The sequence below is a fragment of the Ovis canadensis genome, chromosome X (genome assembly GCF_042477335.2).
Source record: "Ovis canadensis isolate MfBH-ARS-UI-01 breed Bighorn chromosome X, ARS-UI_OviCan_v2, whole genome shotgun sequence".
Lineage (NCBI taxonomy): Eukaryota > Metazoa > Chordata > Mammalia > Artiodactyla > Bovidae > Ovis > Ovis canadensis.
Window position 1 is genome coordinate 106,543,895 of NC_091727.1, and position 16,730 is coordinate 106,560,624.

The window sequence follows — 16,730 nt, forward strand, 5'->3', positions numbered from 1 at the left end:
ACTCAAAATGCTTAATAAATCACACCATTAACCCAAGTCATTTAAATGTACACATTTTATCCAAGTTTTCTAAATGCAAGAAACATTAGAGGTAGATTTTTGTGCCAGACATTTCAAAACTTCTTTGCTGTAAAGAATTAAGACTGAATTTACTTTTCCTTAGAAAAGCTTTAGTTGACTAGTAATTTTCGCATCAGTACTCCTGAGATTAAAATAAGTAGCAAAATTCAAGACTCTTAATAGTGGAAAAGTCGGAGCACAAGGCAATTCAGCAACATTCCTCAAGTACCCCAATAAATTAAATGCAAAGAATTTAATAGAATTTTAAGTATTTAATCCCCAAGTAAATATACCTTACAGGTTGATTTTACTCGCCAGTTTCTCTGTTGAGTGCTTTGTTTTAAAATAATATTAAAACAAAAATACGTACCATATATAAATCTAAATATAATCATAATCTTATCCAACATTTTTTCAAGTTCTTCATCGGTAGCTTCTTTGTTCCCTGCACGAAGCTTTGAATCCACATACTTCGCTAAAATGGGGGAAAAGTTTGTTGTTCAGTGATCATCAGTACCCATGAGGTACTGGTCACTATAAATACCAAACAGGAGTATGATATACTGAGTATTTCAATGTTTTACACGTACACATGCATTTTTTAAAAGTTTCCAAAGTCAGGGAGATCAAGCGACTTGTTCAGCGTCACGGAGTTAAAAAATACAAGAGCTTCAATTCAAACCCAAGTCTTCTGGCTCCAGACCTAATGTACTTTCTATCATACTGATGGGATAAAGAAACTCTGGTGGGGGGATGGTGGTGGAGGTGTTTACAGCCTTGTGCAGGAGTCAAAGTCACTGAAAGACAGTGACTTTGGAATATCTTCTGGAATGTTCATTTTACACTGATGGTAGGCAATATGAAATACTACTTTTCTATTGAAACAAATCAGATACATTACAGAGTAGGAGGCAAAAATTGCAAAAATTTTAAGGGTAAATAGTAAACCAACAAAATTTCATCCTTCTAGTGAAGGATCTTCTCAGGTACCTCCTCCTCTGACCCAGGTGGGGAAAACTGAGAAGAACTGCAGTACACCACACTCTTTACTCTAAATTGGCCCAGATTCCTAGGTTTATTTTCATCTTGAACATTCTTTCTCACTGGCAACTGCAATTTTATGCTAGCCTTTCCTGTGTGTGGGCCTCTAGAAAAAGTACCCTGTCCCACCTCTAAATTGCTCTAGGCTTGTAAAACAGCTATCAAGCTTTTTATATATAAAAAGTAAACAGGGTCCAATGTACTGTCTTACAAAGAAAAACCATGTTTGATAATGTGGGCTTTGAGATATTCTTTAGCATGAAGGACTACTCCTTGCATCCGGCTTCTTAGAAACCACCAACTAAGCAACTAGGAATAAATTAGACTGTTATTGAAAGACATGGCACAAAGATGTTAATATACAAAGCCTTATGAAAGAAGAACATTAAATGGGAAAAGGGAGTGGAAAAATACCTATAAGTTCAGCAGGCTTGTTTGGTCTTTTGTTAATGAATGTTTCAAATGCTTCTTTCATAGCATTGATAAACTTTTCATTCTTCAGGAAACAGATATCAATTATATGGTCAACCTTATCTTTAAAATCCAGCAATTCTTGAACCATGGTTTTATCCTTTTCAGGATTAATTACAATAGTGCTACCAAACGCCTAAAAAAACAGAAATGAATTTTTACTAGAATTTAATTCTCTGCAATGAAAACAATCCCCCAAATCATATTTTAAGTATACACATACCCACATACTTTAAAATTTCAAAAAATTAAATAAAGCAGGTTCTGAAATCAAGAAAAGAAGATAAAGTGATAAAACATCCAGACTGATGCCACTCATCTATAATCACAAGGTAAGGAATAGCCACTGGGTATAAAATATCATAATGGGGTCTTATTGTAGAAGTTTCTAGGGTTTTTTTCCCTACTTTTAAAGTCAGCTTGAATTTTTTAAAATGGCAATATGCCTTCAGTGTAAGATCAAAGGAAAAAATTTGGATCCTTAAAAAGTCCTATTCCTTTTCCCACATTCACTACTATAATTGGAGCTAGAAATCACATCAGACATCAAGAAGAGAACTGTTTTATTGTTAATTTGCCACATGGCTATCATTCTCAAGTTGACTGCTCTCAAAACTCCCATTACTTGAAAAACAAAAGGATCTAACAAATAAGAACACACTTATTCGTATGTACTCTAAGTGTACAGATTATAAGCCATGAGAGGAAAAAAAATGGTTAATGTTAATACCTTAATGTATTCAATCCATTGTTGTAAGAGAACCTGAACGCCACCTCGAACTCTACTGAAGAGCTGATACAGGAGAGATAAATCTTGAATTCGGTTTTCATCAAGGAGGTTATTTAAACCTGATTTTTGAAACATTTGGTATTTAAAAAAAAAGTGAACAAAAATGTCAGGTATTTTAATGAAAAAGAAGTTAAAATTATTCTGATACTGGTTTGAACTATGACTAGTCTGTGAATTTTAATACAGAGATGCGCTTTGAATTAAACTCAAAGAGATAATTACCTTTCCAAGTGAAAACTAAATATAGGGAACTTATATAAAAACAAAAATTACATAAAGGTCTGTACCATTTAACATAGTAGATCACATATATAAACCAACTTATAAAAATTGGTCTGTGTAAATATGGTATTCTTGGGCTTCCCTTGTGGCTCAGATGGTAAACAATCCGCCTGCAATGCAGGAGATCCAGGTTTGATCCCTGGGTTGGGAAGATCCCCTGGAGAAGGGAAAGGCTACCCACTCCAGTATTCTGGCCTGGAGAATTCCATGGACTGTATAGTCCATCGGGTCGCAAAGGGTAAGACATGACTGAGTGACTTTCACTTCACTTTCAAATGCATGTTACAAATACCTCATATGTGCAATAGCCATATTATATTTGTATTACTATACACAGTTATATTTCAGAGTATTGGATAAGGCCTGTGGTATATAAAAATTATGCATCAATAGGCTAAGTTTAAATGAATCCTAAAGTATTTGATTTTCAGAATGAAATAAAAGTATTAACTGCATTAAAGTTCTAAGATATTTTATATAAAAGATGGCTGGAAAGGTAAGACTTTTGCCTATTTGTAACACTGTTAAAGTAAAATTCAGGGTATACTCATATACCACTTAGGATTAATAGACATGCTTGGTTTTATATGCTAGAAACAAAATACTTTAGTGCAAAAAGGAATGCATTTCCTTATTATTTAATATACTTAATATTTATATACTTTATTTAATATTAAATACTTAATGTTTACTGTTTCCTTATTATTATTCCTTATTTAATTTTCCTTAAAAATTAAGAATCCCCAAATTCCTACTGTTTCTTTACTGGAGTTGGTTAAGACTCCTCTCATCTCACTTCTTGTATCTTTAAAGTTAAGGAAAGAGGCACCTCCTGAAAGTTTACTGTGATGAAGGGGGCAAAGCATTGTGTCCTACCTCAGGAATGCAGTAATCTATCAAACCTTTAAAAAGGCAAGCTTTAAAAATGTTTCTACTTGTTTGCTACTATTTTAAAAGTAATCTCTTATTTGTAAATTGCCAATTACCTTTCTGAAGTATTGCTGTTAAGTGTTCTCCTAGAAGTTGTTTTTCCACAGTAGCAATTAATGACTTCCTATAAGGAAAAAAAAAAGTTTAGAATTAGACATTTGATTCTGCTGAAAATTTAGTCTCTCTTGGGGGATAAAATAAAGTAACTAGCTCACTTTGTTAATTTCAGTATTCCTACTCTTCTGTATAAATTTATTGTGCTCAGTTACTCTACTTTATGCCTACAAGGAAAACATTGTGTATTTCGAAATTTTGGTATATCACAAAATAAATATTTCCATGGTCTTGCCATGGCTGGCTTTTCCTAAACTTCTCTGCTTTTACTAGGAAGTATTTATCTGCTTATAGGAATTCCTTGGCTGATAATATTTAGGAAAGCAGAGAAATACTTTCTCCTATGAATACTTGCTGAATTTTAATCAGCCTGAAGATGTCAAAGATCACATTAGCTTTTAATACTATTTTTTAATTACATGCTAAACACATATGGACAACCAATAATCAAATCCTTGACTAAACTAATTAAGTAGGGAAAAGAACAACTTGAAGTTTCCATTATGAAAACAACTGTTAAAGTCTTAAGTTTTACCTTAAAATACTTACTAACATTTGGGATGCCCAAAGTGCCTTAAGTGATTCCACAGCACAGATTAAGGCTATTAGGCTGAGCGTGTAATACTTACTGGGTGGTCTGATCTAAGTAAGTAATAAGTCTGTCTGCTTCTTCTTCTAGACGTTTATTAACATGATGAAGGTATTCAGGAACCTACAAAGATAAGTTTTTTATATATTGTTTTCCTCCCCATAAATCATTTAGTAAATGTCAAGTCCAAAAGATCCTGGGAGTAGCCCTGTCAAATGTGACAAGGTTGAATCATATGTAAAATCACATGTAAAATTATAGCAGCATTACTTTTGGAAGATAAATGAAAGGGCAGCTTACGTTCTATAAAAGTAGGGTCTATTATGAGACACAGTGGATTTATTCATCATCATTTTTAAATACCTCTCTTTCCTGCATTAATTTTTGGCCTTCAGCTGCGTACAGTCGGTTAGTTTCTTCCAAAAATCGTTGTTCAAAAGAATCCTGATAAATCTGGGATAGGGTAACAAAGTAAAGAAGCTCAATTATTCAATAAATGTTTATGAATGCCTCCATGTGAACAGCATTATGAGTCTGGCTTTTTTAAAGTTTTTTTGGCCGTACCATGGGGTTTGTGGGATCTTGGTTCCCTGAATAGGGATTGAACCCAGGCCCCTCAGCAGTGAGAGCATGGAGTTCTAACGACTGGACCACCAGGAAATTCTGTGTTTGTTTTTTAAACATCAGACTAGGTACAGCAATCAGTTCTATAGTAAGTGAAATAGTTAACTTACTTGCAAATCAGAGAGCATGCTTAGAAGGCTTCGGAGTAAACTTCTATCAATTGCTTCACCATTCCTCTCCCTCTCAATCAAAAGAAGAATGCCATCAATTGTCTTATTCTGGACTTTCTGATCACTTATAATATGAGCCCTAAATAATTCCAGTCCCATGTCCCTAAAATAAAAAAAAATACACAAAATCTAAATTAATTTAAAACGATACCACTTCTGGAGAAGCTTGGTTAACTTCTCGCCACATGTTAATTAGGGTTCCAGGCTTTGAAGCAACAACGGTAGAAGTATAAAATCCACATATTTAATTTTAAATAATATTATTAGATTAAAGCATACAGGAAACTCATTGTCTTTAATGAGAACTGAAGCTAAATTCCCATCTTCCTCCATAACTAAGTTTTATTGATTTATTTCCTTTGGTGGATTTCTTCCTTGGTCAAATCAAGAGACAAAATTAGTTCAAAGCTATAAAATGGTCTTCACTGTACTTGTAATGAAGGCTTAATTGCTCATTTGTCATCTGCCTTCAGTACTCAAAAATCAGTGAACTCTGATAATTGCTGTAGGTAAATGCTAGGCACATGGTGCAGGCAAGAGCTCATTATACTCTTCTATTTTTGTGTATACATGGAATTTTCCCTAATAATGTTAAAAGATAATGAGTGAACTCTTGATCAGCAACAAAATGATGCATATTCAGACAGTCCAGAGCAAACTTCAATCCTTTTGGCTAACAAAAAAACTTCTTCATAAATTTTTGTATACTCAGGGAATGTTAGCTATGAATATTAGCAGAGAAGACATAAATAAGAAGGTTAAACTGCTATAAATACAAGTCTAGAAGCTAAATGTGAGTTTTTAGAATATTCCCTGTATTACTCTCTTCTATTAGTGTAATTAAGATTTGACTATGATTTGTTAACATATCTTTTCATAATTTTTTTTCTTGCATCCTTACCAAATGGATGGTAGCATTGAATTCTGAAGAACATAAGTCCTATCCAGAAACAAAAAGATGCTCCTGATCATGATCTGTCAATGAAAAAAAGAATCAAACAATTTTTTATATGTTGTGAAGCTGATATACATTATAAAAGAAGACTGCACGGTTTACTTGTATATATACTAGACTACTAGGATCAAACATACAGATTAACACATCTGAGAATATGCCCATACCATTTTTAATTAAACTATTAATAAATCTTAACTCTTGCTGTAGTTTCTAGGGAAAAAAAGACACTTAAAATGGTCTATGACCTCTTTGCAACTTGAAAATTAACTAAAAATCAAAACAGAATCAAGGGGCATATAATTTTTCCTCAGCAACAGTTCTCAGGGTGAAACTCTTAAAATTGTACACGTGGGATTTCGGGTGTGTGGGATGGATTTTAAGATTTTAACTTGCAGAATATAAGGTTTAATATAATACCAGATTGGGAAAAAGGAAAGGTTGTGATGTGAATAAGCTAAAGTGCAAGACCAGTAGGCACTTTGCTAGGTAACCAAATAACAGGTGGGATAGCCATTAAGACTGACAAAATGTAACACTTATTTATAGTGCTACAAAAATAAAAATGATTCTAAGGTATAAGTCATTCTAAAATACTGGTTTACCCATAACTTGCCATTTTAAAGTAGAAAACTCAACCAAAATTAGTTTTAAGTCCCCCATTGCAAAACTTTTAAAACTAATATTCTTGTATTTGAAGAAACTTATTTTAACTACAATATTTAACTGAAATGTAATACTTTTTACCATCTTACCATCTGCCTACAATGGTTCTGCCAACATCTATCAATCTTCTTCAGAAAAAGAACACTATCCAAAGAGTCTGTGAGATACACGTTAAGGATATTTTAAAAATGCTCAGGACAAGTAATACATGCAATGTTTAAGAGCACATTTGTCTTAAATATGGAAAGCCCTACATATTAAATGAAACTAAATAGTACTTATAGAACAAAATGCTACTTCTTAAACTGTAAAAACATGTTAGAGTCCATTCAGAAAGAAAAAAATCTTTAAAAACAAGTCTTAGGGACTCCCCCGGTGATCCAGTGGTTAAGACTGTGCTTTCACTCCAGGGGCCATGAGTTTGATCAATCTATGGTTGGGAACTAAGAACCCACATGCCACAAGGTCAAAACAAAACAACAAAAAGCAAGTCTTAGATGTAATTGAGCATTGTGTTTTCAGTTCATTATTTCCTGATTATCTTTCCTCAAATGGAAATTTGTGAGGACAATAAGAGTAAAGACATAAAGAAATTTTATTTACGTTAGTGGTACAATGTAGATTTGGACCCTAATTAGAGGTAAAAAGTGAAATTTTACTTCGTTTCCCTAGAGGCAAGATGAACAAAACCCAACAAATCTACAAAACATAGGCATTCCATTTTAAGCTGGTTTAAAAAGTGAGGGACAGAGGGAGGAAAAGATGAAAATACAAGGTTTTTTGTTTTTAAAAGGATATTCTCTGAACTGATGAATCTGTGCTTTGATGTGATCTTCACAAATCTGTCTCAGCTGTTTGTACAAGTTTGCAGAAATCTTGTAAGAACAGAGATTTTCCACAGCCTGCAAAATTAAACACATACTTTCTTAAGGAGTGAATGTATCTCTGTATATATATTTCTTGATTATTTACATCTAATTCCTATTATTTGTTATTTCTACCATGTTAACTTATTAAAAAGGATGTCATCCATTTAAAACACAAGGTAAAACCACCAAATATCAATGCAATTAGTGAACTTTTTTCATAACCAGTGTAGTATACCACCCCTCCCCAAATCTGTTTATTCTGGCAGTACAGTTTAAGTATGGGGGGAATCAAGCCAAATTCTCCACTTGTAAAGACACTGAATTAATAACAACTGCTACATATGAATTCTGTCTTATTCATAAAAATGTTAATTGTTTTTCTAAGCAGAATTCCATTTTGAGTTTGAAAAATAATTTTACCAACTGTTTATTAGATAGTTTGGGGAGAAGGGAAAGGCTACCTACTCCAGTATTCTGGCCTAGAGAATTCCATGGACTGTATAGTCCATGGGGTTGCAAGGAGTTGGACACAACTGAGTGACTTTCACTTTCACTGGGCAGTCCAACTACCACTGAATTTACATTTATTTATACTTTCTTTGGTTTTCCTGAACAGAGCAATCCAGAATTTGTTGCAAGCAGTGTTATAAGAATGAAATAATTATACAAGGATTTATCTCCAACACTGCAGCTTAAGAATATTTAAATAGACATTTTAAAATTTTGCACAATGGAATAAACATTAACTCCTAAAGAAATACTGAATTTTTATTTTTTCTAATTGTTGGATTGGTCTTTTATAGTCAAATCCCAAAAGGACAAAACTGAGATTTCACTGAGTTTCTTCTTAGGTGTATCAAAAGACTTTCAAATTTAATACAACAGGCATGGTAGAACTCTGAAATAATCTACAATTCCAACTAGTAATGACTTAAGTATAACACCAGGATTTCTTTCTCACCACAAGAGAAGGCAAAAATTCCATTAAAATTGACTCTAAGGGACCATCCAAGTCCTGTTGGTTGGATTGAAATTTTATAAATATGTAGTTGGAAGTCATATTCCCAGCATGCAGGTCCAGCAAATAAACTCATAAATGAAAAGAAAGCTTAAATGAAACCACTTATACTAAAGGAGGAAACGTGCTACACCTTACCAGCAAACAGCAGACCACTTAGATCCAGCAGCTAACGAGGAATAAGGAAGCGAAGTTCCTGCTGGCCACCACTTACGATGGGGCCTTGGGTCAGGCCACAAATGTCTAAGAGTGCGTTTATTTCATGTGCCTGACTGGTTCACAATGATCCCCTATGGACTCTCTTCCTCCTTTAGTAGTCTTCTCATTGTATCTTGGTGTTCCTTTTGAATGATTGATTTTCTCAGCATTTCTTGTTTCCCTGCTTAAGTTGTCTTTGTAGTGCATTTTCTTCACATTTCCCACTTCAAGTACTTTTCCAAGTCCTACTTCTACCATTCCCTTCTGCTGTGATACTTTCTTCCATACGTTAGTTCTCATCCCACCTGTTTATCTTCTCATACAGGATACCACATTCCCTTACTACTCAGCTAGGTTCCACTTCTTCCAATAAACTTTCCTTAACTGTCTCAGCTACCAATGACTCGTATGGCACTACCAACAGTCATACCATACTGACCTGTCACTGAATCAACACTGTATCTTTGAATGTGTATATCCTGGCCCCCAACTCTCCTTAATGACAGAAAGAGACCAGACCATGGGCTCATGTACCTGTATGTTCTTTAATACTTCTGGGGCTCTAAACCAGGAGAATATAATAAATATTCAAAAAACTAATGTACTTATAACTAGCAATGTGTCCTACACACAGAAGAGGCTTACAGCATAAAGTGAAAACTGGTCAGAAAATATGTAATTACAACACACTATTAGGTGCTATGATGGGGATAAACATAGAGGTGAGGTCTCTAACTCAATCTTTATGGCAGGGAAAAGTCAGGAAAGGCTTGCTGAGCAGCAGTAAAGAGGTGGAGTTCCAAAGACCCAGAGGGATGTGGATAAAGAGCTTATGGGAATAGTGAGAAAAAGAGAATTGGGCCCAGGTGGAGCAATGGTAGAGAATCCACCTGCCAATGCAGGAGATTCAAGAGATGCAGGTTCGATCCCTGAGTTGGGAAGATGCCCTGGAGTAGGAAATGGGAACCCGCTCCAGTACTCCTGCCTGAAGAACTCAATGGACAGAGGAGCCTGGCAGGCTACAGTCCATGAAAAATGAAAGTGAAAGTGAAGTCGCTCAGTCATGTCCGACTGCGACCCTGTGGACTGTAGCCCACCAGGCTTCTCCATCCATGGGATTCTCCAGGCAAGTATACTGGAGTGGGTTACCATTTGGACACAACTGAGCAACCAAGTGTGTGTGCACGCACATTATATGCATATGGCTTCACGTGTGCTTAGAAAGCGGTTTAAGATTGTTGTTGTTCATTCACCAAGTCGTGTCCGATTCTTGGCAACCCCATGGACTGCAGCACACCAGGCTTCCCTGTCCCTCACCATCTCCTGGAGTTTGCCCAAGTTCATGTCCATTGCATTGGTGAAGCCATTCAACCATCTCATCCTCTGTCACCAGGCTTAAGTTATTAGAAGCAATAAAAGAAGGAAAGGCCAAGGCAGGAGGATCTAAGGTGAATTTTGAAGGTCAAGATGGAACAGAACCCCTTACTAGTCTCTAATTTAGCCTTGACTGCTTAACATATAGACCAGATTGAGTAATTTTCCATCTTTAAGAACTTTTCCATCAAGCTCTTCAGGTACTGTTATGGAGAAATTGCCTAACAGGTATAAAAAAATACAAAGGACTGCATGGTGTGGTGCTGAATAGTGGTCTACTATCATTTATGTATATATAAAAAAGAAAACTGAGAAAACCTCCACACATCTGTTTTTGCACACATGAAACATTTCTGGAATGATACCCCTAATAACATTTGTTTGCTGGGGCAGGGAGGTTGGAGTGGAAGTGAAACTTTTCACTACGTGCTCTCTCATAGTTTTTGGGTTTTGAGCCAGATGAATGTATAAAATATTCAAAAAATTTAAGTATTTGCCTCCCCCAATAAAACACTATCTTTCCCACCATCATACTTTCTAGCATGGAACTCAAGGTTCAATATTACCATTATTTACTCTCATGTCGCTTTATAATCTTCCATACATCCTGTGATCTAAATACTCTGCTTTCCTCACTTTCAAACAAGGTTTGTTTGGAACAATCATGTGTGCCTAAAACAGTGGCTTCCAAAAGTTTTTGACAAGTCACAGTAAGAAATACATTTTATGTCACAATCCATTGCACATAAAATAAATTTATGTAAACAAAACAATATCTTCATGAACCTGCACTTATCATTACTATATGTGACCTACTCTGATATTTTCTATTTTACTTCTTTAAAAAAAATGCTGGTCATGAACTACTAACTTCATGAGCCTACTAGAATATACAGACCTCAGCAGCAAGGACTAACTGATCTCTGTATGTCCATGGCATTTGTCTAGCTTTGCACATAGTAAACAGTCACTGACTCAAGAAGAATGGGGTGTTTACTAAGAACTCTATCCTGTTAGGTGCTGGGGCAGAAATACGAATAAGAGTTAAATCACCACTTAGGAGTTTGAAGTAAACTCTATTTTATTCCAGATCTTTGAAAAGGAATTTTAGAAATGTATTCTTTTACACTTCACTAAACACTCTGGAAATCCTTGGAAGTTTGATCTAGTATAATTATTACTAATATAACCTCATTGCACAGGTAACTATTTATATTAAACAATCTAGATAGTTCTATAAGACTCTTAAATAAAACAATCTTTTTATTTAAGCTCTCAATCACTACTGGTTAAATATGCTGCCTTAAACCCTTTTTGTAGGTGTCAGCTATAAAATAAGAATATTTTAATAAGGTTTTAACTTTTATTGTTCCAAATCCCAGCCTCTTCCCTTCAGGATGCATCAGAAACATGTTTATCTGAAGAAAAACAAAACTCCAAAGAAAATATAAATGTGTAGTAAATGAAATACAAAACTATAGTTCCTGAAATTTGATACTTTATGGAATACAAGATTTAAGAAACAGCAAAGGCACATAAGCTCCCATTTAGGACGAAGAGTGGGAAATGAGGTTAAGACGACTAGAAATAATAAAGTGAAGATTAAAACAAGGATAAAAAATACAAAGAATGCAAAAATTAATGGTAAGGGAGCAATTCTAGAAAATTTTCTGATTCAGCAACAAGAGACACTTAAGAAAGATTCAATTCCCTCCAGGGTGCTGAACTCTGGTCGCTGATCTAATGAACTGGGGCTTATTTTTCAAACCATATACTTAAATAGAGAAAGAAAACGCTCATCACAAAACTTTTCAACTGATATAGCAATAAAACTCAAATTATGTCTTTTTACATTTAGTAAAAATGGCTAAAATGATTAAAATATATCAAAAACTGAGAATTGCAAGAAGGAAGGAAGCCAAATAATAAAACCTAAATTATTTTTCTTTTTACATCCAGTAAAAACAGCTTAAATAAGACAAATTATCAAGGACTAAGAATTTGTAGTGGGATAAATAGCCGGGATAGTATTAACAATTCAGTAAAAACAGGAGTAATAGTAATGTGACAGAGTAAGCTTAAAAATATCAAGTTAAACTTACAGAACACAATAGCTAGTGATCAACATAGAATAATCATCTCTGCTAAGAATCTACCTAGTCTCCCATATCCAATGACTGCTTAAGAAACCCATTTTACAATGGGAAATAAACTATACTTGGATGGATGCACTATTTCTTTCTAGTATTGTGGCCATCCACTGATTAATAAATCACTAACTGATTCATTTACAATCACTAATTGGCTCATTATTTTTAACATTTATTTCACAAGAAGCAAACAAGAGTTTCCATTATTAATGAATTATTTTCATCAGATCTGAAGTAGGAACTAAACTTATTTTCAAAGATAAGAATTAGACATTTATGTTAAGAATAAATGTAACACTTTCATATAGAAATAACCAGCCAGCTCCAAAAAAGGCAGCTGATTTAAAAACACTACACAGGGGCTGCCCTGGTGGCTCAGTGGTAAAGAATTTGCCCGCCAATGCAGGAGACACAGCTTCCATCCCTGATTCAGGAATATTCCACATGCCATGGAGCAACTAAGCCCATGCGCCACAACTATTGAGCCTGTCCTCCACAAGAGAAGCCACCTTAATGAGAAGCCTGAGCATTGCAACTAGAGAAGCCCCTGCTCGCTCCAACTAGAGAAACACCGGCACAGCAATGAAGACCCAGCACAGCCGAAAGTAAATTTTAAAAAATTATCAAAAAAACCCCAAACACTACACAGCTACTCACACAAGGCTGAGAACATGAGGAAAATAATCCCATTACTTAAAATATTACTTAGTAAAAAAAGTCACACACTAAAACCAAGATTCCAACTATTAAGACACCACATGTAAAAACAAGACACATTCTTGAGAAGTGCAGAGGGACACTGTTCCTAGACAGTTCTTTTCTTTTTCTATTATTTTTTCAGTTTGGCTAATGATGTTTTCTGACACACCTCTGAAATGTAATCTATTTACCAGCCAGCTGTTCTGGCCTAGTGTGGATTCAGAATTTAAAAATGTGTGGCTTTAGAGCTGTATAATAAAATGTAATCTCAAAATAAAGATATCTTTTTTTTAAAGACTCAAATACTATTTATTATCATTATCATCATCGATGACACAGACTTATAGCAGGCTGAGTAGTTAAGTACTTTTTCGCAGTATTTATTTACAACCATGCCATACAGGTAGTGTTAGTCTCCCTGTTTTGCAAATGAGAAAACCAAGGCTTAGAGAAGAAACTGACCCGAAGTTATTATGAGTTGCAGATCTCTAATCTAAGGCAGGCTGATCAATTCAAAAGTCAGTGTATTTAACCATACTCCTATCAATCAAAAATAAAGAAGCAGAGACTTCCCTGGTGGTCCAGTGGCTAAGACTTCGTGTTTCCAATACAGAGGGCCCAAATTTAATCCCTGGTCAGGGAATTACACCTTATATGCCACAGCCAAGAGTTCGAATGCCACAATGAAGAATAAATAAATATTAAAAAATAAACAAGCAAACAAAAATATTCAAACCAAAACAACACGAACCACTGTCTCACTCTTACAGAATTTCAAGGTTGTGGAGGAAAGATAAGTCTCACTTTGAATCACTTTTAAAAGATGACATTTACTTATTGCAAATATACTCAGTCTTTCCTAGAAATTAAAAACTTAAGAGGAAGTATATGCAATCTACACTAGGGAAGACTTCCCTGCTTATGCTTTAAAGCAAAATGGTTTTTCATTCATAGAAAAAAGTTCTGCATAGACATATGCCAAATAAGTATTTACATCAAGGATAGAGAGGTGGGGAACAAGGAGTTTGGAGAACTTTTGTTTGGTATGTTACATATTTCTATATTGTTTCAATTTTAGGAGAGTACTTTTAAATTACATTTCAACCACTCAAAAATCAAGCAAGCACCTGAAATCCAGATAGCATGAAACAGTTTAACTTTTTTATCCTTTTTTTTGAACTTGAACATCTCAGTATAATCTTTTCTGAAAACAATCCAAAGTAGCATTTACAAAGTTAAGGTAGAAAACAACAAAAGAGCTAGAAACAAATGCTTTTAGATTGATTATAGCAGAAGTAGTAAAGTATTATTAAAAATGCTAACAGTGAAAAGTTATAACTGATTTTAGGCTAAAGAAATGCAACTGAACAACACCAGATAGAAGTTCCGAAGTATAAGAAAGGAAAAACACACAAAAAATGTGAGCTATGAGCTCCTGAAACATAAAGAGATTTAACAGAAACAATTTATCAGGAAAAGGGACTTCCTTGGCAGTCCAGGGGTTAAGACTCCGTGCTTCCACTGTAGGGGGTGCGGGTTTTATCCCTAGTCAGGGAACTAAGATTCCACAAACCACACTGCATGGCCAAAAAAAAAAAAAAAATTATCAGGAAAAATAGTTTTTAACCCACAAGCTCCGGAAAAACATTCAAAGTAAAGTAAATAGAGTTCATTAACAACTACAATCATCACAACGCTAAAAACAAGCATCGTGTATTAAGGCACTTATATAGAACCTAGAAAAATGGTAGTGGATGAAACCTAGTAGAGAATGGACTTGTGGACACAGCAGGGGAAGGCGAGGGATGAACTGAGAAAGTAGCACCGACATATGTACACTATCATGTGTAAAACAGACAGCTAGTGGGGAGCTGCTACAGAACACGGGGAGCCCTGTCTGGCCCTCTGTGATGACCCAGGGGGGGTGGCATGAGGGGAGGGGAGGGACACTCAAGAGGGAGAGAATATATATATATATGGATATATAATTATGACTGATTTGTGTTGTACAGCAGAAACCAACATGACCCTGTAAAGCAATTTTCCACCAATTAAAAAATAAAATTCAGAAACTAAATGTTATAAACATGAAATATGTAACACATTACTGAAATTAAAGCTGTATGCCAGCATATCCAAAGAAACACCATATACATGCATGTATGAACAAAAATTACCTTCTCTGATGACAGAGTTTTTTCCCCCTAAAGTAAGAGTACTTATTTGCTTCAAACACTGCACTACAGAGGCATGTGGAGTGCGTGCACTGGACTAAAAATTTGGGCATCTCAGTTTAAGTCCCCTGCTCTGCCAATATGCTCTCCAGTGCATAGAGTCCCTTTGAGATTTCATTTCCTCAGAGTGGGGATAATAACTACTGCCTTATCTAGTTCACAAAGTGTTTCTATAATGCTTAAACGAGATAACCCTACTTTGTAGGCTATCATAGACACTATATGAAGAAAAGACACTGGACCACATAACCGCTTCAAGTCTAACTGCAATTCTACATTTATTATTGTACAACTCAGGATCCACATGTGTAACGTACCAACACAGCCAAATGAGGTGGGCTTATCCTTAGTAATACCTTAGTACTACTACTATTACCTGACACTTGTGTGTACCACACAGCATTATTACTATGCAGCGGGCACCATTCTGAGTTTGGCATGTACTGATATATTTTATTTAAATATAAACAGAAACTGGTGATCTCAATTGACACACTGTAAGTAAAAAAAATCATACTGTGGCTTATGAAATAACTAGTGATAACATCAACTTATATTTCTATCATAGTGCTTCATGGTATTTTTCACAAACATCTTATTTGAGTCCTATGGGCAACTTGGTGAAATAGATACAGCAGTTCTTCCCCCTGTTTACAGAGGAGGAAACAGAAGCTGAGAGAGGTTTAATACCTTGCCCAAGATCGCAGGCTAATACAGCCAAAACTAGATCCCTTTGTCTTTTGACTCCTGATCCACTATTTGTCCATCACCATACTACTTCTTCAACTAAAATGAATAGATGAAAACTACAAATTTTGATAAACTGGACCAACATAATTTCTTACAAGATACTCATCAATACAAAAACTCAAGCCACTGGACTGTGCAGCACTTTTTAAAAATATCAAACTGTTCACACCAGAATGGAAAGTAACTTCTTGAATTGGTTGTGGCAAAAATACAGTAGGGCAAAGTATCTTGGTAACAGAAGTCTAAATCAGTAACTGTATTTTAAAGTTAAACATTTCAAGGACAGATCCATTTGTTAAACAAAAGAAACAAGTCTGAACCTCAGACCAAGTTGATGAACAACCTGCTGGTCATTTTGGGGGCTAAGGTGTGTCTTGTAGGCCAAGAGATAAGACAAACAGGCCAAGAGATAAGACAAACAGAAAAAGAAAAATAAATGACAAAAACATGCTAACAGGACAGAGGTAGAATAAAGTATACAGCATTTCTTGAGGCCTTTCCTATAGGTAACACCACTTAGCAAGAAGTATCACAACAGAAAATGTCACCAGAAATTATCTTTGGGATCCAAGCTATAGGTTTCTACTACAGATAAAACTTACTATACCAAGGTACTCCTAACTGTAAATCCTAATTAGAAGGGTCCAAGATAAGCCCAATTTATACCAATCAGACTGTAGCCATAGTTGATGTCAGAATATACGGTCTGTTTATAAAACATTGTATGCATTAATCAAGAAATTGGA

General features: G+C 35.0%; 1 protein-coding gene and 1 long non-coding RNA gene across 3 annotated transcripts in view; one reads left to right on the forward strand and one right to left on the reverse strand.

Annotated features, from left to right (window-relative positions):
* Positions 1–16,730, forward strand: part of LOC138931167 (uncharacterized) — a 111,424-nt gene that overhangs the window by 56,256 nt on the left and 38,438 nt on the right. The window lies entirely within an intron of this gene.
* CUL4B (cullin 4B) overlaps positions 1–16,730 on the reverse strand; it is a 32,416-nt gene that overhangs the window by 11,854 nt on the left and 3,832 nt on the right. For both annotated transcript variants that reach the window (XM_070292061.1, XM_070292060.1), the window contains exons 4-13: positions 7,490–7,594; positions 6,782–6,850; positions 5,973–6,046; positions 5,012–5,174; positions 4,641–4,730; positions 4,318–4,400; positions 3,631–3,698; positions 2,303–2,421; positions 1,516–1,708; positions 431–535 (exon numbers count right to left, since the gene is read on the reverse strand). In XM_070292061.1, coding sequence (XP_070148162.1) covers positions 431–535; positions 1,516–1,708; positions 2,303–2,421; positions 3,631–3,698; positions 4,318–4,400; positions 4,641–4,730; positions 5,012–5,174; positions 5,973–6,046; positions 6,782–6,850; positions 7,490–7,594 — 1,069 coding nt within the window. The remainder of the gene's footprint in view (positions 1–430; positions 536–1,515; positions 1,709–2,302; positions 2,422–3,630; positions 3,699–4,317; positions 4,401–4,640; positions 4,731–5,011; positions 5,175–5,972; positions 6,047–6,781; positions 6,851–7,489; positions 7,595–16,730) is intronic.